We start from the raw sequence: 22,397 nt of genomic DNA, 5'->3' as shown, positions 1-22,397 counted from the left end.
ATCTGTTCATATCCTTTGCCCACTTTTTGATGGGTTTTATTTTTTATTTTATTTTTATTTTTTGGAAATTTGTTTAGGTTCTTTGCAGGTTCTGGATATTAGCCCTTTGTCAGATGGGTAGATTGCAAAAATTTTCTCCCATTCTGTAGGTTGCCTGTTAACTCTGACGGTAATTTCTTATGCTGTGCAGAAGCTCCTTAGCCTAATTAGATCCCATTTGTCTATTTCGGCATTTGTTGACTTGCTTTTGGTGTTTTAGTCATGAATCCTTGCCCATGCCTATGTCATGAATGGTATTGCCTAGGTTTTCTTCTAGAGTTTTTATGGTTTTAGGTCTAACATCTAAGTCTTTAATCTATCTTGACTTAATTTTTGTATAAGGTGTAAGGAAGAGATCCAGGTTCAGCTTTCTACATATGACTAGCCAGCTTTCCCAGCACCATTTATTAAATAGGGAATCCTTTCCCCATTGCTTGTTTTTGTCAGGTTTGTCAAAGATCAGATGGTTGTAGATATGTGGTGTTATTTCAGAGGCCTCTGTTCTGTTCCATTGGTCTATCTGTCTGTTTTGGTACCAGTACCATGCTGTTTTGGTTACTGTAGTCTTGTAGTATAGTTTAAGTCAGGTAGTGTGATGCCTCCAGCTTTGTTCTTTTTGCTTAGGATTGTCTTGGCAATGCAGGCTCTTTTTTGGTTCCATATGAATTTTAAAGTAGTTTTTTCCAGTTCTATGAAGAAAGTCATTGGTAGCTTGATGGGGATGGCATTGAATCTATAAACTACCTTGGGCAGTATGACCATTTTCACGATATTGATTCTGCCTATCCATGAGCATGGAATGTTCTTCCATTTGTTTGTGTCCTCTTTTATTTCATTGAGCAGTGGTTTGTGGTTCTCCTTGAAGAGGTCCTTCACATCCCTTCTAAGTTGGATTCCTAGGTATTTTATTCTCTTTGTAGCAATTGTGAATGGGAGTTCACTCATGATTTGGGTCTCTGTCTGTTATAGGCGTATAGGAATGCTTGTGATTTTTCCATATTGATTTTGTATCCTGAGACTTTGCTGAAGTTGCTTATCAGCTTAAGGAGATTTTGAGCTGAGACGATGGGGTTTTCTAAATATACAATCATGTCATCTGCAAACAGGGACAATTTGACTTCCTCTTTTCCTAATTGAATACCCTTTATTTCTTTCTCTTGCCTGATTGCCCTAGCCAAAACTTCCAACACTATGTTGAATAGGAGTGGTGAAAGAGGGCATCCTTGTCTTGTGCTGGTTTTCAAAAGGAATGCTTCCAGTTTTTGCCCATTCTGTATGATATTGGCTGTGGGTTTGTAATAAATAGCTCTTATCATTTTGAGATACGTTCTGTCAATACCTAGTTTATTGAGAGTTTTTAGCATGAAGGGCTGTTGAATTTTGTTGAAGGCCTTTTCTGCATCTGTTGAGATAGTCATATGGTTTTTGTTGTTGGTTCTGTTTATGTGATGGATTACATTTATTGATTTGTGTATGTTGAACCAGCCTTGAATCCCAGGGATGAAGCCAACTTGATGGTGGTGGATAAGCTTTTTGATGTGCTTCTGGATTCTGTTTGCCAGTATTTTATTGAGGATTTTTGCATCGATGTTCATCAGGGATATTGGTCTAAATTTCTCTTTTTTTGTTGTGTCTCTGCCAGGCTTTGGTATCAGGATGATGGTGGCCTCATAAAATGAGTTAGGGAGGATTTCCTCTTTTTCTATTGTTGGGAATAGTTTCAGAAGGAATGGTACCAGCTCCTCTTTGTACCTCTGGTAGAATTTGACTGTGAATCCGTCTGATCCTGGACTTTTTTTGGTTGGTAGGCTATGAATTATTGCCTCAAATTCAGAACCTGTTATTGATCTATTCAGAGATTCAACTTCTTCCTGGTTTAGTCTTGGGACAGTGTATGAGTCCAGGAATGTATGCATTTCTTCTAGATGTTCTAGTTATTTGTATAGAGGTGTGTATAGTATTCTCTGATGGTAGTTTGTATCTGTGGGATCAGTGATGATATCCCCTTTATCATTTTTATTGCGTCTATTTGATTATTCTCTCTTTTCTTCTTTATTAGTCTTGCTAGCTGTCTATCAATTTTGTTGATCTTATCAAAAAACCAGCTCCTGGATTCATTGATTTTTTGGAGGGTTTTTTGTGCCTCTATCTCCTTCAGTTCTGCTCTGATCTTAGTTATTTCTTGCATTCTGCTAGCTTTTGAATGTGTTTGCTCTTGCTTCTCTAGTTCTTTTAATTGTGATTTTAGGGTGCTGATTTTAGATCTTTCCTGCTTTGTCTTGTGGGCATTTAGTGCTATAAATTTCCCTCTACACACTGCTTTAAATGTGTCTCAGAGATTCTGGTAAATTGTGTCTTTGTTTTCATTGGTTTCAAAGAACATCTTTATTTCGCCTTCATTTCATTATTTACCCAGTAGTCATTCAGGAACAGGTTGTTCAGTTTTCGTGTAGTTTTGCAGTTCTGAGTGAATTTCTTAATCCTGAGTTCTAATTTGATTGCACTGTGGTCTAAGAGACAGTTTGTTGTGATTTTTTTCTTTCACATTTGCTGAGGAGTGTTTTACTTCCAACTATGTGGTGAATTTTGGAATAAATGCAATGTGGTGCTGAGAAGAATGTATATTCTGTTGATTTGGGGTGAAGAGTTCTGTAGATGTCTATTAGGTCTGCTAGGTGCAGAGCTGAGTTCAAGTCCTGGATATCCTTGTTAAGCTTCTGTCTCGCTGATCTGTCTAATACCGACAGTGGAATGTTAAAGTCTCCCATTATTATTGTGTGGGTGTCCATGTCTCTTTGTAGGTCTCTAAGGACTTGCTTTATGAATCTGGGTGCTCCTCTATTGGGTGCATATATATTTAGGATAGTTAGCTCTTCTTGTTGAATTGATCCCTTTACCATTATGTAATGACCTTCTTTGTCTTTTTGATCTTTGTTGGTTCAAAATCTGTTTTATCAGAGGCTAGGATTGTAACCCCTGCTTTTTTTTTTTTTTTTTTCTTTCCATTTGCTTGGTAGATCTTCCTCCATCCCTTTATTTTGAGCTGACGTGTGTCTCTGCATGTGAGCTGGCTTTCCTGAATACAGCACACTGATGGGTCTTGATTCTTTATCCAATTTGCCAGTCTGTTTCTTTTAATTGGGAGCTTTTAGTCCATTTACATTTAAGGTTAATATTGTTATGTGTGAGTTAGCTGGTTATTTTGCCTGTTATTTGATGCAGTTTCTTCCTAGCACTGATGGTCTTTAAAAGTTGGCATTGTTTTGTTTTCGCTTTTTGCTTTTTTTTTTTTTTAGATGGAATCTCACTCTGTTGCCCAGGCTGGAGTGCAGTGGTGCAGTCTTGGCTCACTGCAAGCTCTGCCTCCTGGGTTCACACCATTCTGCCTCAGCCTCCCGAATGGCTGGGACTACAGGCACCTGCCACTATGTCTGGCTAATTGTTTTGAATTTTTAGTAGAGACAGGGTTTCTCCATGTTAGCAAGGATGATCTCAATCTCCTGACCTTGTGATTCACCTGCCTAGGCCTCCCAAAGTGCTGGGATTACAGGCATGAGCCACCACACCTGGCCAAAATTTGGCATGTTTTTGCAGTGGCTCGTGCCAGTTGTTCACTTCCATGTTTAGTACTTCCTTCAGGATCTCTTGTAAGGCAGGCCTGGTGGTGACAGAATCTCTCAGCATTTGCTTGTCTGTAAACGATTTTATTTCTCCTTCACTTATGAAGCTTAGTTTGGCTGGATATGAAATTCTAGGTTGAAAATTCTTTTCTTGAAGAGTGTTGAATATTGGCCTCCACTCTCTTCTGGCTTGTAGAGTTTCTGCCAAGAGATCCGCTGTTAGTCTGATGGGCTTCCCTTTGTGGGTAACCTAACCTTTCTCTCTCGCTACCCTTAACATTTTTTCCTTCATTTCAACCTTGGTGAATCTGACAATTATGTGTCTTGGGGTTGCTCTTCTCAAGGAGTATCTTTATGGTGTTCTCTGTATTTCTTGGATTTGAACGTTGGCCTGTCTTGCTAGGTTGTGGAAGTTCTCCTGGATAATATCCTGAAGTGTGTTTTCCAACTTGGTTCCATTGTCCCTGTCACTTTCAGGTACACCAATCAAACGTAGATTTGGTCTTTTCACATAGTCCCATATTTCTTGGAGGCTTCATTCATTTCTTTTCACTCTTTTTTCTCTAAACTTCTCCTCTCACTTTATTTCATTAATTTGATCTTCAATCACTGATATCCTTTCTTCCACTTGATCGAATCGGCTATTGAAGCTTGTGCATGCATCACTTAGTTCTCGTGTCATGGTTTTCAGCTCCATCAAGTCATTTAAGGTCTTCTCTACACTGCTTATTCTAGTTAGCTATTCATGTAATCTTTTTTCAAGGTTTTTAGTTTCTTTGCAATGGGTTCAAACATCCTCCTTTAACTCGGAGAAGTTTGTTATTACCAACCTTCAGAAGCCTACTTCTGTCAGCTCGTCAATGTCATTCTCTGTCCAGCTTTGTTCCATTGCTGGCGAGGATCTGGGATCCTCTGGAGAAGAGGAGGCACTCTGGTTTTCAGATTTTTCCACTTTTCTGTTCTGGTTTCTCCCCATCTTTGTGGTTTTATATAACTTTAGTCTTTGATGCTGGTGACCTACCGATGGGGTTTTGGTGTGCATGTCCTTTTTGTTGATGTTGATGTTATTCCTTTCTGTTTGTTAATTTTCCTTCTAAGAGTCAGGTCCCTCAGCTGCAGGTCTGTTGGAGTTTGCTGGAGGTCCACTCCAGACCCTGTTTACCTGGGTATCCCCACCGGAGTCTGCAGAACAGCAAATATTGCAGAAGAGCAAACATTGCCACCTGCTCATTCCTCTGGAAGCTTCATCCCAGAGGGGCACCCACCTGTATGAAGTGTGAGTCAGCCCTTACTGGGAGGTGTCTCCCAATTAGGCTACACAGGGGCCAGGGACCCACTTGAGGAGGCAGTCTGTCCGTTCTCAGAGCTCAAACACCGTGCTGGGAGAGCCACTGCTCTCTTCAGAGCTGTCAGACAGGGACGTTTAAGTCTGCAGAAGTTTCTGCTGTCTTTTGTTCAGCTATGCCCTGCCCCCAGAGGTGAGACCTACAGAGGCAGCAGGCCTTGCAGAGCTGTGGTGGGCTCTGCCCAGTTCGAGCTTCCCCAGCTGCTTTGTTTACCTACTCAAGCCTCAGCAATGGCGGACACCCCTTCCCTGCCAGGCTGCTGCCTCAGACTGCTGCGCTAGCTGTGAGCAAGTCTCTGTGGGCGTGGGACCCACCAAGCCAGGCGCAGGATATGATCTCCTGGTGTGCCATTTGCTAAGACCATTGGAAAAGCACAGTATTTGGCCAAGAGTGTCCCAGTTTTCCAGGTACAGTCTGTCACAGCTTTCCTTGGCTAGAAAAGGGAAATTCCCCGATCCCTTGCACTTCCTGGGTGAGGCGATGCCCTGCCCTGCTTCAGCTCACCCTCTGTGGGCTGCACCCACTGTCCATTCAGTCCCAATGAGATGAACGAGGTACTTTAGTTGGAAATGGAGAAATCACCCTCTTCTGCATTAATCACGCTGGAAGCTGCAGACCAGAGCTGTTCCTATTCAGCCATCTTGGAACGGAATCTGGATGATTTACTTTTGGCCAACAGTTCAGAAGCCTCATGCCAGCAGGCTACTCTAGATCTCTTGAACTTTCTAGCTAATCAAGGGTGCAAGGCATCTAAACTGAAAGCCCAGCTCTGCCTACAACAAGTCAAATATCTAGGCCTAATCTTAGCCAGAGGAACCAGGGCCCTGAGCTAGGAACAAATACAGCCCATACTGGCTTATCCTTGCCCTAAGACATTAAAGCAGTTGCAGGGGTTCCTTGGAATCACTGGCTTTTGCTGACTATGGATCCCTGGATATAGTGAGATGGCCAGGCCACCAGAGGGCAAATACTCATCTAGTAGAATGGGAACCAGAGGCAGAGACAGCCTTCAAAACCTTAAACCAGGCCCTAGTACAAGCTTCAGCCTTAAGCCTTCCCACAGGATAAAACTTCTCTTTATACATCACAGAGAGAGTGGGAATAGCTGTTGGAGTTTTTACTCAGATTTGTGGGACAACCCCACAACCAGTGGCATACCTAAGTAAGGAAATTGTTGTAGCGGCAAAAGGCTGGCCTCACTGTTTACAGGTAGTTGCAGTGGTTGCTATCTTAGTATCAGAGGCTATCAAAATAATACAAGGAAAGGATCTCACTGTCTGAACTACTCATGATGTAAACGGCATACTAGGTGCCAAAGGAAATTTGTGGCTATCAGACAACCACCTGCTTAGATACCAGGTGCTACTCCTTGAGGGACCAGTGCTTCAAATACGCATGTGTGCAGCCCTCAGCTCTGCCACTTTTCTCCCAGAGGATGGGGAACCAATCGAGCATGACTGCCAATAAATTGTAGTCAACTTATGCCGCCCAAGATGATCTCTTAGAAGTCCCCTTAGCTAATCCTGACTTTAAGCTATATACCAATGGAAGTTCATTTGTGAGGAATGGGATACGAATGGCAGGTTATGCCATAGTTAGTGATGTAACAGTACTTGAAAGTAAGCGTCTTCCCCCAGGGACCAGTGCCCAGTTAGCAGAACCGGTGGTGCTTACCTGAGCCTTAGAACTGGGAAAGGGAAAAAGAATAAATGTGTATACAGATAGAAAGTATGTTTATCTATCCTACATGCCCATGCTGCAATTTAGAAAGAAAGGGATTTCCTAACCTCTGGGGGAACCCCCATTAAATACCACAAGGTAATCATGAAGTTATTGCATGCAGTGCAAAAACCCAAAGAGATGGCAGTCTTACACTGCCAAAGTCATCAAAAAGGTGGAGGAGAAAAGGCAGAAGGAAATCATCGGACAGACACTGAGGTCAAAATTGCTGCCAGGCTGAACCTCCCATTAGAAATATCTATGGAAGGACCCTTGGTATGGAACAACCCCCTGCAAGAGATTAAGCCCCAGAATTCCCTGACTGAAACAGAATGGGGACTTTCATGGGGGTGTAGTTTCCTCCCCTCGGGTGGTTAATGACAGAAGAGGGAAAGGTATTCATGCCCAAAGCCAGTCAATGGAAAATACTTAAGACCCTTCACCAAACTTTTCATATGGGTATTGAAAACACTCATCAAATGGTCAAATCCTTATTTACAGGGCCAAATATCCTCCAGACCATCCAACAAGTAGTCAAAGCCTGTGAGGTGTGCCAAAGCAAAAATCCCTTGGTCCATCGTAAGGCCCCTCTGGGGGAACAAAGAACAGGGCACTATCTTGGAGAGGACTGGCAGTTAGATGTCACCCATATGCCTAAGCCAAGGGGATTTCAATACTTGTTGGTCTGTGTCGACACTTTTACAAATTGGATAGAAGCCTTCCCCTGTAAGACAGAGAAGGCTTGGGAAGTGGTTAAAGTCCTAATTCATGAAATAATTCCTAGATTTCGGCTTCCCCAAAGCTTACCAAGAATGCCCTAACAGGATGCGCAATCCAGCTTTTACTCTCTTACATTTCCAACCACACCTATTACATGAGCAGTGAAAAGCCCATACACGACCCTATAACCACAAATACTGTCTTAACTTTCCAAGCCCCTTTATGCATCCAGCACAACCTGTTATCAGGCCTGCCCCTGGGGCACCTACTATCCTATCAGTGTAGTTACACTCTACAACTTCAAGCCCCAACTGATCATGGTAACTTCTGAGTCACCCAAACAGCTCCATTCAGATGGCTTGTCCGCTTCTCAGGGCCTCCAAAAATCATCACCTCCTCCCTGCTTAACAAACAGTCCGGGTTTTGTAACGGCAAACGTACTCCCTGCATGACCATTCACCCCTGGATTCCCTGCAGCAGCGCCCCCACCATTAATGATTGCCTTCTCATCCCCTTTTTCAATCACTCCCTTGAATAGTTCCCAGTAGATACAAAACAGTTTTCTCTCCAATGGGAAAATAGAACACAGGGAGCCACTCAGTTTGCTCCCCATACCCATTTCCAGCTGCTCACCAGAGCTACCTTGGCAAGTACTCTAGGGGTATGGGAAAATGAAAACAACAAACTCACACACCTGTTTAACATACACAACCAGTTCTGTCTACAGCCAAGGCATATTCTTTTTTTTTTTTTTTTTGAGATGGAGTTGCCCAGGCTGGAGTGCAGTTGCGCAGTCTTGGCTCACTGCAAGCTCCAGTGTTCCGCCTCCCAGGTTCACGCCATTCTCCTGCCTCAGCCTCCCAAGTAGCTGGGACTACAGGTGTCTGCCACCATGCCTGGCTCATTTTTTTATTATTTTTAGTAGAGACGGGGTTTCACTGTGTTAACCAGGATGGTCTCAATCTCCTGACCTCATGATCCACCCGTGTCGGCCTCCCAAAGTGCTGGGATTACAGATGTGAGCCGCCGTGCCTGGCCAGACATATTCTTCTTATGTGGAACTTCAACCCATATCTGCCTCTCCACCAACTGGACAGGCACCTGCACCTTAGTCTTCCTAAGTCCCAACATTGATATTGCCCCAGGAAATCAAACCCTATCAATGCATCTCAAAGCACAAGTCCATCAGTGCAGGGCCATACAACTAATACCCCTAGTTATAGGGTTAGGAATGGCCACTGCTACAGGAACTGGAATAGCAGGTTTGTCCACTTCACTCTCCTGCTACCGCACACTCTCAAAGGGTGTCTCAGATTGTTTGTGAGAAATAACAAAATCTATTCTTACTCTACAATCCCAAATATACTCTTTGGCAGCAGTGATTTTCCAAAACTGCTGAGGCCTAAACCTCCTTGCTGCTGAGAAAGGAGGACTTTGCACCTTCTTAGGGGAAGAGTGTTGCTTTTACACTAACGAGTCAGGGAGAGTATGAGACATTGCCCGGCATTTACATAAAAAGGCTTCTGAAATCAGACAACGCCTCTCAAACTCTTATACCAACCTCTGGAGTTGGGCGACATGGCTTCTCCCCTTTGTAGGTCCTGTGACAGCCATCTTGCTATTACTCACCTTCAGGCCCTGTATTTTATTTTATTTCATTTTATTTTATTTTATTTTATTTTATTTAGACAGAGTCTTGCTCTGTTGCCCAGGCTGGGGTGCAGTGGCGTGATCTTGGCTCACTGCAGGCTCCCCCTCCCGGGTTCACGCTGTTCTCCTGCCTCAGCCTCCTGAGTAGCTGGAACTACAGGTGCATGCCACCATGCCCGGCTAATTTTTTGTATTTTTAGTAGAGACAGGGTTTCACCGTAGCAGCCAGGATGGTCTCGGTCTTCTGACTTGTGATCCGCCGCCTGGGCCTCCCAAAGTGCTGGGATTACAGGCGTAAGCCACCGCTCCTGGCCAGATTTTTTTTTTTTTTTTTTAAACAGGACTTGCTCTCCTTTCTGTTTTCTCCCCCAGCCTCTTTATGGGTGAGCGGCAAAATAACACTTACCTACCGGATTCCATTTATCTCAGTCCCTGTCCTGTCGGACCCTCTGGACAAGATCCCCCGCCTCTCCCGCCCACATACTGGAAGGTGCAGCGCCCAGGGCGCACAGCTCCCGAGTGGCAGTGGGACTCATGCACAAGAAGGCCATTCCCGCACTAAGCTGAGCCGTTTCTGGAAGGTACCCTCTGCCTAGGTGCCAGCAGTGGCCGCAGAACGCACCCGCGGGGAGACAGCACATCGTCAAGGTGCTTTGGCCGCGTTGAGGCCTCCTTCTCCCCCGGGCTCCATTCCCACGCGCCCCAACCCACCGCGACCTTCGCTGGCGCCCGGTATTCACCTAATGCATTGGCAGCCACCGCCTTCAGCACCAGCCATCTCCGCTGCCTCCCCAGCAGCTGCTGATTGAGGGAGGTGCGCGGCGGAGGGCGGGGCCACCGGCAGGGGGCCTGGCGAAGGCCACTGATTTCCTACTGCATACAACAGCCCACTTTACCTAAAGCAGAAATTAAAGCCAGGAGGCGCCATCCTTTGTGGGCCCCTGAAAAATACAAAACGAGGTTTGGAAACAGTTCAAAGGTGCTTGGGTTGACCAGTAGCAATTTTTATTTCCCGCCCCTCTGCACACGCGAAAGCGCTCGCGCTGCCATTGGCTCGGACTTGGAGTGAGTCCGGAACTTGTGCGCAGGGGAACTTTGGCTCTGAGCTCCCAAGTTGCGCTAGGCACATCCTTGCGGTGCGGTTTCCTGGCGGCGCACATCCTTGCGGCGCGGTTTCTCTTGCCTTGCTTGCAGCGTTGTGTCAGGAGCTGCAGACAGCCATGGCCCCACTGGCCTGGCGCCGAGGGACCCTGGAGCGGCGTCTGACGGAGGTCCCCAAAGCCACCGGCTGGCCCCAGTGCATCCTCACATAAGTGCGCAGATCCCGGGCTTGGGGTGCGACGGCGGTCTCACGTGGAAGCGGATTGCAGACCCCTGGCAAATTGTGGAGCTGGGGGAGGGTAAGAGGAAATGTAAATCACTTTCCCCCACATTTCAGGGTTTATACTTTCCTAGGCTATCAAAATTTTTAAAATTGTTAAAATTTTTACCGTATGGATCTCTCAGTTGAATGTTATTGAAATCAACCTGACCTCAGCTATTAACGCCTAGAAGCTCCCCTTGAGGCTTATTACGGCCGCCATCCCCCTACACACAAACTGTGTTGGTTTCTTCTTCTGCCTATGTGCTCCTAAAGCACTCAGTGTTTACCTGTCATCATACGTTATTGAAAGTACAAACTGTCATTTGTCTACCCACCCCAACTAAGCTTCTTGAGAATTAGAACTTTCATGCCTCTTTCCAGCACAAGCGTTTTATGCCTATTTTGTTGAAGAACTTCAAATATGATCTATAAAATTATAACTCATTTATATTTCAAACTCCAACTTCTCCCTTGAGTTCCCGGCTCTTAGCAACTACAGACTGAGCTTAGTTGGAATTCAGTAGCGCGCAACTGGGATATCCGCACTGTACGGCTTTTAATGATTTTTTTAATTTTGGTACTCTCAGCATCGCAAATGCACTGTGTCCAAAATAGAGTAGAATGTTGTTTCTACCCACCTATACTGCCATCCTCTGAAGTCCTTTCCCTATGCTCCACCACTCAAGCCTTGCCTATCACAGTAAATGGCAGTTCTGTCTTTCCAGTTGCTCACACATAAAACTAGGCTGCTGCTTTGATGACTTCATTTTTCTCTATTCTGTATCTAATTCCTTAGCAATCCTGTCAGTTATACCTCCAAACTGTACTCAGCATATTCACTGCTCTAACTCCAGCTTAAATCACCATCATCCTTTGCCTGGAATTCTGCATCAACCTTCTAATCACTCTACTTTCTTCCTCCTCCTTCCTCCCTTTCTTTTTCCTTAGTGTAAATCATCATTTCATCCTTCGGCTTAAAATCTCATGTTTTCTTATTACACTTAAAATGGCGAACTCTTACCCTTGAGCCCCGCAGAATTTGGCTCCCATCAGACTCTCCAACTTCACCTTCTGCCTCCTTCACACTCTAGCCATGCTCACTTTTTTATTCCTCAGGCTTACCAAGCTCAATTGCATCTTAGAGAATTTGTTCTTGCTGTATCTTCTGCCTGGAATACATGTTTCCTGGTCTTTATAAGACTATCCTTATCTGTAGGTTTCACCTCAGATGTCATATCTAAGAGAGGTTTTCCTTGACTACTGTAGCCAAAGTAAATGTTGATCACTGAAGGAATAAGGGAATAAATGAATGGAGTGGTATATAATGTAGCAGAGTTGGTAATTTAAGGCTAATTCACTATATATCTCCAAGCAAATAGATTTGTAATGCTTTTCCTGCCTAAAATCTATACAGCTGATTCACAAATACTTGGTTGACAGGTTTCATATATCAGTGTGGCTCATCAGCTTATGTGTTGCTGGGGCCAGAATCTATACTTACACTTCATTCAAATTTGATTTTATAAGAGTTTGGGTTTTTATTTTTCTTTTAATTAAGAGGGCTGTGAAATTATTACCTATAACTCTAAATCTCATTTAATTCCTCCCTATAGGATTCAAGATGGATTGGCATCAAAGTTCACTTCTTTAACAAAAGTGCTTTATGACTTTAATAAAATGTTAGAGAATGGTAGGATCTGTGGAAGCCCTTTACAAAAACTTGTGATAGAAAGTTTTGATGATGAGCAGACTTTGCAACAACTGGAATTGCAAAATGAACCAATTTTACAATGCTTCCAGAGTGCAGTTAGTGAAACAAAGATGAAGGTATCAGTCTTCTCTCAGAGAGTGAAAAACAGGAGGGTGAAGAGGATGGTTCAGAGACAGAGGCTGATGGCCAGGAGGACCTAGAAGATTTAGAGGAGGAGGAGGAAATGTCAGATATGGGTGGTGACAATCCTGAAGTGGGTGAGAGAGCTAAAAACTCAAGCAAATTCGATCTGAGGAAAAACCCAGTTTTCAGTGATGAGGATTCTGACCATGACTTTGATATCGACAAACTGGAACAGCAGAGCAAGGTGCAAAACAAAGGACATGGAAAACCAAGAGAAAAGTCCATAGTAGACAAGAAATTCTTCCAACTCTCTGAAAATGAGGCCGATTTAGAAAACAGGGAAAAAGAAGAGGAACAAAAAGATGATAATGATGATGAGGTGGAAGATACTGATTTTTTTGAAGATATTGATTCTGATGAAGATGAGGGGGGACTGTTTGGAAGTAAAACACTTAAGGTAAAGTTTTGACAGAGGAGAGAGCACTTTCCTCCTCCTCCAATTAGCTTTTGTTCTGTTTTTCTAGGAGAGATGTAATTGTAGTCAGAAGATTTAGAGCTAAGAAATATTGTGCTCTATCTTATCAGTTATAAATGAATCTGTACTTCCATTCAGTTTATGTTCCAGTTGTTCTTACAATAGTTTTATGGTAGTGTTTTTAGTTGCCAATTTCACCTAATAACTATTTTTGGCTTGTAGTGTTATTAAGTTAGTAATGGAGACATATAGTATACATAAGTATATATACATGTGTTAATAAGGTATTTTTCTATTCCTAATAGTTTAAAAAGTCTTTTTATTTTAGTCAGGTAAAAGTTTCAGAAATGTGAAGTACAAAGTTTTTTTGATCCAGTCGAAAGTGATGAAGACATAGCAAGTGATCATGATGATGAGCTGGGTTCAAACAAGATGATGAAATTGTTGAAGAAGCAGCAGAAGAACTAAGCATTTCTGAAATGTGAGTATTTTGAACCATCCTTTACATTGTGAGCTGGAATTGCCCAATCATGTATTTGTACTTGTAGTTTTCACATGTTTGTTTTAAGAAGTTAGATTCTGTCATATCAGATACTCTCAAGATAGCCAGAGAAAAGTCTCTGGATTTAAAGGGATATTAGAGATCATTTAATTATGAAAAATGTTACTGACAGTAGCAATTAAACCTTTCTTACAAGGAACTTTGATTTGGTTTTGTGCCCCCAAAATCCTGTTATTTTTGTGAGATAGGAGGTTTGCATTATAGATTGATGAACAATTTATTTTCTATATATTGGATGCTTTTTGTTCTGTTTCTTATATAGCATTTCACTTAAATGATACCTTCTGTTCCTTAATACCTGAATGGTTTTGGAAGTTCTGAGTATTTTGTTGCATTAGGCATATAAAAGAAGAACTCTATTAAGGGAAAAGATGTTTCTTTTTTTTTTTTTTTTTTTTTTTTGAGACGGAGTCTTGCTCTGTAGCCCGGGCTGGAGTGCAGTGGCCGGATCTCAGCTCACTGCAAGCTCCGCCTCCCGGGTTTAGGCCATTCTCCTGCCTCAGCCTCCGGAGTAGCTGGGACTACAGGCGCCCGCCACCTCGCCCGGCTAGTTTTTTTTTTGTATTTTTAGTAGAGACGGGGTTTCACGGTGTTAGCCAGGATGGTCTCGATCTCCTGACCTCATGATCCGCCCGTCTCGGCCTCCCAAAGTGCTGGGATTACAGGCTTGAGCCACCGCGCCCGGCCCGAAAAGATGTTTCCTTTTGTTTTTCTAATGGAAAGCAGTATAATATTTCTTTTTATAGGAGTTTTGGTATTGTAGGGATGAAGATGATGATCTGGAAGAAAGTGAAGACAGTAAACAATGTAAAGACAGCTTGAAAAGAGTGAACTTTGCTTTGCCGGATGATGAGGCAACTGAAGATGCAGGTGTTTTAAATGTAAAGAAAAATTCTGATGAAGTTAAATCCTCTTGTGAAAAAAAACAGGAAAAGGTAATAGGAATTTAAGGAATTTTTAATATGCTTGACATGATTGTGGAACTCACAGAATACTAACAAATCTTCCCTATTTTTCTTTTTCTTTCTTTTTTTTTTTTTTGAGATGGACCAAGGACCAGTTTTTCTAACTTCAAATATTATGTGCAACATTAGCATCTATCTGCATAAAACTATCTGCATAAAACTTCAAATGCCTTATCCTCCAGGTTTCTTGATGACTTCCAATAATCATTTCCTTTATAATAGCTTATCACCACACAACTTTCTAGCTACCTCACCCATGGCAAATTCTAGACCTTATTATCAGTACTCATATCATTTCTAAAATCTCTATTTTAAACATGTATTTTTAAAAATCTCCAGTTATGACCTTTTCCGGTGGGTTCTTCTTTATAAAAGTTCTGGTTATTTTGAAGTCTCAAAGTGCTGGGATTACAGGCTTGAGCCACCGAGCCCAGCCTGTGGTTTCTATTTAACACACATAAAGTACTCAGCTGACTTTAGGATATGTAGTAAATATTCATTAAGTGTCAGTTGTGTCTGGAAGGCACTTTCCCACCTTCAAGAAGCAATTCAAACTTCTTGTCCCCCTGCTCAGCTCTATTTGGCGTTTCTCCTTCTGGGCACCTAGAGCACTTTCACCTACATCTTATTTCACATCTCATGTTATAGTGATTTTTAAAATTATCACATGTCCTGGTCTCTGAAATCAAGAGAATATTATTTTATATTTTATTATAATCTTAGTTTATTATAAAGGTGCCTGACACATAGTAGGCATTCAAAGATTGTTGCTGGTTAAATACTTATGACCAATTGATCTTTGATTTGGGATAAAGCATATAGAAAAATAAGAGAAGAAAAGATGGAGTTGAACTGTAGAACATGGGCAAGAGAGACATTTAAGGATTTCATTGTATTCAATTGCTTGGCTGTCTGGGAATTGGTGATTATGAAATATATAATGTGATTTGACCCAGTGAAAATTGGGCAGGTGAATGAAACTCTATTTGGGAAGATTGGCACTCTTGAGAACTGACAAAAACTGTATCTTCCATCAGCTTTAGTGTTATTTCGGTTCTGCTTACCTGTGGCTATTAATCCCGATCCTAACTGCTGTAGAACCTAATATCCTCCCAAATGCCATCCTCTACAAATTGCAAAAGTATTTTCTCAGACAAATTCTGAGTTTCTCTCAACCTGCTGAGGTGAATTTGCAATTACTTTTTGGCCTGGAGAACATACCTTTAAGACGCAACTTTGAAAAATGAATTCCAAAGCACCATTATTGTGCATGTAGAAGAAATCCTTATTTTGCATATTATTCACCTTGATCTGAATCTTTTATATTGCTTGGTTTATGTGGGGTTTATGGTATGTGCAGGGATTTTTCTCCTTCATAAAGGAGATGGCTCAGTCATCTACTCAAAGTGAGTTTGATTTAAATATCAATATTAGGAAGCTGAATTGCTTCAGAAGATTGTGAGACTGAAAGCAATTGTTCTGCTCAGCTCCCCAAGGACAAAGCAAGGGAATTGAGCCTTGTCCAGGACCATGGGAAAGTGTCAACTTGGATGACAGGCTGGTGTTACTGAAACATTTTAAAACAATTGTTTACATGAGAATTATTTTTTAAAGAACTGTGGTGTGAATCACTCAGTCTCTTAGGTAGCTGACAAATTTATACAAGTTATCAGTGAAATAGATGGGCAGGTGGTAATTTTTTTTTTCCTGTTAACTAAGAGTTGGTGCCAGGGAGGCCCAGGGTCTAGGTTTCATTTTTATAAGGGTTAGCTAGCTAAATTTAATTTCCTACTGTTGATAGCTCCTTAATTTTCACTCTTATACAGTAGTCCCCCCTTATCCATGGTTTCACTTCCTGCAGTTTCAGTTACCTGTGGTCAACCATGGTCTGAAAATATTCGATGGAAAATTCTAGAAATAATTCATAAATTTTAAATTGCATTCCGTTCTGAGTAGTGTGATGAAATCTCACACTGTCTTGCCTGGGACAAGAATCATCGTTTTGTCCACCGTTTCCGCACTGTAATACTGCTTGCCCATTAGCCACTTAGTAGTGGCCTTGGCTATCAGATCAACTGTCACAATATTGCAATGCTTGTGTTCAAATAACCCTTGTTTTACTTAATAATGCCCCCAAAGTGCAAAAGTAGTGATGCCGGCAGTTTGCATATACCAAAGAGAAGCTGTAAATGAGTGCTTCCTTTAAGTGAAAAGGTGACCTTGATGTTCCTTGGCTAGGGTTTAGTGCTATCCACAGTTTTAGCCATCTGCTGGGGGTCTGGGAGGGCATCCCGCATGGATAAGGGGGACCACTGTATTTTTATAGATGTTCTATTTTATTGCTAGTTGTTGTTAATATCTTACTATGTCTAATTTATGAATTAAACTTTATCATACGTATGTACATATAGGAAAAAGTGTACATAGGATGTGGTACTATCTGCAGTATTCAGTCATCCATTAGAGGTCTTGGAATGCGTCTTCTGTGGATAAGGCAGACTACTATAGTTAACATTCATTTAAACACATAGGATTCCACTGGATCCTCATGACTGCCCTGTGAAGTAGATAGTTATTCCCATTTCAGAGATGTAGAAACCCAGGCTCAAAGAAGCTAAATAATGAACTCATGAACACAAAATAGTATGTGACTGTGATTGTCAGTTTTATGTGCCAACTCGTCTGGGTTATAGTCCCCCATTATTCAATCAAACATTAATCTAGGTGGTGTTGTCAAGATATTTTGTAGATATGGTTAAAGTCCATAATCAGTTGTCTTTTTTTTTTTAATTTAAAGAAATTTATTTTTTCTTTTTTTTTATTATACTTTAAGTTCGAGAGTACATGTGCACAACATGCAGGTTTGTTACATATGTATACATGTGCCATGTTGGTGTGCTGCACCCTTAACTCGTCATTTACATTAGGTATATCTCCTAATGCTATCCCTCCCCCATCCTCCCACCCCACAACAGGCCCCAGTGTGTGATTTTCCCCTTCCTGTGTCCAAGTGATCTCATTGTTCAATTCCCACCTGAGTGAGAACATGCGGTGTTTGGTTTTCTGTTCTTGCGATAGTTTGCTGAGAATGATGGTTTCCAGCTGCATCCATGTCTCTGCACAGGACATGAACTCATCCTTTTTTATGGCTGCATAGTATTCCATGGTGTATATGTGCCACATTTTCTTAATCCAGTCTGTCACTGATGGACATTTGGGTTGATTCCAAGTCTTTGCTATTGTGAATAGTAGCTGCAATAAACATACGTGTGCATGTGTCTTTATAGCAGCATAATTTATAATTCTTTGGGTATATACCCAGTAATGGGATGGCCGGGTCAAATGGTATTTCTAGTTCTAGATCCTTGAGGAATCGCCACACTGTTTTCCACAATGGTTGAACTAGTTTACAGTGCCACCAACAGTGTAAAAGTGTTCCTACTTCTCCACATCCTCTCCAGCACCTGTTGTTTCCTGACTTTTTAATGGTTGCCATTCTAACTGTGGTATCTCATTGTGGTTTTGATTTGCATTTCTCTGATGGCCAGTGATGATGAGCATTTTTTCATGTAATCAGTTGTCTTTAAGTGGTGGAAATTACTCTAGATAATCTGGGTGGGCCTGATTCAATCAGTTGAGAGTTCTTAAAGGCAGAATTGAGGCTTCCCAGAAGAAGAAATTCTGCCTTTGGACTGCTTCAGCTCGTGCCTGAGGATTCAGCTTACTCTTACTATGGCCTGATCTGTGGATTTTGGACATGCCTAGCCAGTCCCTACAGTTGCATAAGCAAATTTCTTGCGATCAGATTTCTTAATATATATCTCCTGCTGGTTCTGTTTCTCTGGTTGAACCCCAGCTAATATAATGACCAAGTGATGCCTCAAATTATAAAAGCAACATTTTACATTTGTATTGAGCCTTATAGTTTACAAACTGCCTTCACATATACTGTCCTTAAGGCTGTGAATAGGTAAGTTAATCAGTCATCATTTTTGTTATCACCACCAATATCATCGTCTGACATCATCATCATCATTGCCAGACACCACCATCATCACCGTTATTGTCACTATTTTATATTAATAGCTGAGAAAAAGACTATGCAACCTATAAAAGGCAGATCTGGGACCAAGGACCAGTTTTTCTAACTTCAAATATCATGTGCAACATTAGCATCTATCTGCATAAAACTTCAAATGCCTTATCCTCCAGATTTCTTGATGACTTCCAATAATCATTTCCTTTGTAATAGCTTATCACTACACAACTTTCTAGCTACCTCACCCATGGCAAATTCTAGACCTTATTATCAATACTCATATCATTTCTAAAATCTCTATTTTAAACATGTATTTTTAAAAATCTCCAGTTATGACCTTTTCCAGTGGGTTCTTCTTTATAAAAGTTCTGGTTATTTTGAAGTCCTAATTTAAGTGGTGGATAGTTTGTGTTCATGGTTAAGTGTATCCTGTGAACAGTATTTTTTTTTTTGAGACAGAGCCAAGTCTCACTCTGTCACCCAGGCTGGAGGGCACTGGCGTGATCTCAGCTCACTGCAACTTCTGCCCCCCAAGTTCAAGCAATTCTTGTGCCTCAGCCTCCTGAGTAGCTGGGATTACAGATTTGCACCACCATGCCCAGCTAATTTTTGTATTTTTAGTAGAGACAGGGTTTCACCATGTTGTCCAGGCTGGTCTTGAACTCCTGGCCTCATGTGACCTACCTGCCTTGGCCTCCCAAAGTGCTGGGATTATGGGGGTGAGCCACTGTGCCTAGCCCCTCTGGACAATTTTTATTGGAAATTTTTAATTTAGTAACATCAAAATTCATTTTTACTCAATGAATATCTGTCTAGCCACCAAGATTCCTGTGTGAATATCTCCTCTATCTCATCATAGTGATTTAGATAAGACCACATGAGCTATTTTTAAGCAATTATATATATGTGTATATGTGTGTACTATATATTATAGCACATCAACTGGAGAACATATTTGGGTTTTTTTTTATTATACTTAATGTTCTAGGGTACATGTGCACAACGTGCAGGTTTGTTACATATGTATACATGTGCCATGTTGGTGTGCTGCACCCATTAACTCATCAATTACATAAGGTATATCTCCTAATGCTATCCCTCCCCCTTCCCCCCACCTCACAACAGGCCCCGGTGTGTGATGTTCCCCTTCCTGTGTCCAATTGTTCTCATTGTTCAATTCCCACCTATGAGTGAGAACATGTGGTGTTTGGTTGAAATTGACTCCTTGAAAAATTATTAAATTGCAAAAAAAAAAAAAAAAAACACCTGGGAATCAAAATCTTGACACTTATTATAAAGGTAAAGAGGAAAATAACAACTAACAAAGGATACTTACAGAATATTGATGAGACAACATGGTCCATTATCCATTTATTGACTAAATGCATTGAATTGTCTGAACAACCTCACTTCTAGGCACAGTTATCAATTTGGTAAGGATGGTTTTGCTATATCTTGGTGGAAGCCTTCAAAAGCTTGTTGTATATGTAAATACGTAATCTCTGTTTTCTGACATGTAGGGTCTTTTTTTTTTCAGAGTGTCACTCACTCTGTCACTCAGGCTGGAGTGCGGTGATGTGATCTTGGCTCACTGCAACCTCCACCTCCCAGGTTCAAATGATTCTCCTGCCTCAGCCTCCTGAATAGCTGGGATTATAGGCGTGCGCCACCATGCCTGGCTTGTTTTTGTATTTTCAATAGAGATGGGGTTTCACCGTGTTGGTCAGGCTTGTGTTGAACTCCTGGCCTCAAGTGATCCTTGCCTCAGCCTCCCAAAGTGCTGGGATTATAGGCGTGAGCCCCCACGCCCTGCCCCATGTAGGTGGTTTCATTTTTAAAAAGCATTATAAATCAATACAGAAAAGACAATCTAATAAAGTGGATAAAAGAGACATGTCAAAGAAGACAATAAGATATAAAAATAGCTAATGAGCACACAAAAAGCTGTTCAGCATAAGAAGTCATTCAAGAAATGCAAATTAAAACCACAAGGAGATCCCAGATCATATTCACTAAAATGGGTAGAATTTAAAAGACTTGGCCCAGCATGGTAGCTCATGCCTCTAATCCCAGCACTTTGGGAGGCCGAGGCAAGTGGATCACCTGAGGTCAGGAGTTCGAGACCAGCGTGGCCAACATGGTGAAACCCCGTCTCTATTAATACAAAAAAATTAGCTGGGCGTGGTGGTGGGCGCTTGTAATCCCAGCTACTTGGGAGGCTGAGGCAGGAGAATCCCTCGAACCCGGGAGGCAGAGCTTGCAGTGAACTGAGATCATGCCACTGTACTCCAGCCTGGTTGACAGGAATGAGACTCCATCTCAAAAAAAAAAAAAAGACTTTCCATATTAAGTGTGGTTACAGATGCAGAAATAATGTTAACAAAAAGGAATGGACTACTGAAGCATGTCACAGCATGGATAAATTTCACACATTATACTGAATATAAGAGGCCAGACCTAAAATAGCACATACTGTGTGATTTCATTTATGTGGCATTCTACAGCAGGCAAAACTAATCTATAGTTATAAAAGGCACGCCGGGTGTGGTGGCTCACACCTGTAATCCCAGAACTTTGGGAGGCTGAGGCGGGTGGATCATGAGTTCAGGAGATCCAGACCATCCTGGCTAACACAGTGAAACCCCGTCTCTACTAAAAATACAAAAAAATTAGCCAGGCATGGTGGCGGGCACCTGTAGTCCCAGCTACTTGGGAGACTGAGGCAGGAGAATGACATGAACCCAGGAGGCAGAGCTTGCAGTGAGCCGAGATGGTGCCACTGTACTCCAGCCTGGGTGACAGAGCAAGACTCTGTCTTAAGAAAAAAAAAAAAAAAAGGCACATGAGTGTTGCCTGGCACCAGAGTTAGGAGGATCATCTTCAAACGGAGTATAGGGAACATTTTAGGAGTAATGGAATGTTCTACACCTTGATTGTGGTGTGGTTGTGAGAGCAGGATGTGTTAATTTGCCAAAAAGTCATCAAACTGCTTAAAATCGGTGCCTTTTATTGTGTGTTAACTATGTCTCACTAAAAATGAATATTGAACACATAAACATGAAAATAAAAAATGCTATAATGAACATCTTCGTACTTTAATAAATTTTTATTCCTTTCCTTAGGATAATTACTGAGCCTTTTGCACTTATTTTCTGAAACCATGTGAAATTGTGATAATTTGCTTGATATCAAAAAAGAATATATGAAAATAAATACCTAATTTGATAGGATTCCTGGCAGGAACTGAAGTGAAAAATTTAGGCTTAGTGGGTGAAAATATTTGGGAGTGGGGAGGGGGTTTCATTCAGCCTTTCAAATCTGGGTAAGGCCTGCTCTATCTAAAATGTTAGTACTCTCTGAAACAGCTTCTTCCATCTTACAAGGCTTGAAAGGGACTGGTTTTGTTTTGTAAACTCCCAGGTCAAATCTCAGGAAGAGACTGAGCAGCATTTGGTTCCTGTGTGATTCTCAGCCTCTATTTTTACTCTTTTTCTTCCCTCTGGTCCAGGGAGGAGAAGCCATATGTTGGTAGTAGTAGATTCTTGTGATATCTCCCATCCTCTCAGCCTATCTGATTCAGCACACCTTGGTGGACCCCTCCATGAACTAGACAACATCACACAAATGCAGAGAGGGGTGGCTCTCTACTGTCTCCAAAACCACCAAAGGCTACTCAGCTGCATGCAGGCGGAACGTGAAAAGTATGATGGAGTTAACTTCCTTGAGAGCAAACCTCGTCTCTACCACTCAGGCCTCCCATTCCCCCAGTGGAACAGTGCTGAGATGAGTTCCATGTGGTTTTATAGCAGGCTCCTAGTACATTGAGCCCTTGTTGCCTACAGTGGTAAACAACTCAGAAATGTACTCTTTACTGGCTTTTCTTCCTTCTCCGTCTTTCACTACTCCCTCAATTTCACATCCTCTCAGATAAACCACCTGCACTCAAGTCTTTGCCTCAGCTCTGCCTTTGGGGGAATCTGAACTCAGCACTCTTGTTGAAGGTGAGCTGTGATTCAGTCCACAGTCTTCTCTCCGCCTGTTCACCATTCCACCCTCCACCCTGTA

General features: G+C 42.0%; 1 protein-coding gene across 1 annotated transcript; it reads left to right on the top strand.

The window, feature by feature from the left end:
- Positions 1–10,360: 10,360 nt before the first annotated feature.
- On the top strand, positions 10,361–19,595 carry LOC713791 (U3 small nucleolar ribonucleoprotein MPP10; the record flags this gene model as incomplete). Its single annotated transcript, XM_028850870.2, is given in 7 exon segments — positions 10,361–10,494; positions 12,071–12,273; positions 12,276–12,748; positions 13,095–13,125; positions 13,128–13,193; positions 13,196–13,247; positions 14,092–19,595. Coding segments are annotated over 7 exon segments (1,146 nt in total), but the record flags the coding sequence as incomplete, so codon positions are not given.
- Between the last annotated feature and the right edge of the window lie 2,802 nt (positions 19,596–22,397).

This window comes from Macaca mulatta, chromosome 7 (assembly GCF_049350105.2).
Source record: "Macaca mulatta isolate MMU2019108-1 chromosome 7, T2T-MMU8v2.0, whole genome shotgun sequence".
In the NCBI taxonomy this organism is placed as follows: domain Eukaryota; kingdom Metazoa; phylum Chordata; class Mammalia; order Primates; family Cercopithecidae; genus Macaca; species Macaca mulatta.
This window is presented reverse-complemented; position numbering and strand designations above follow the sequence as displayed.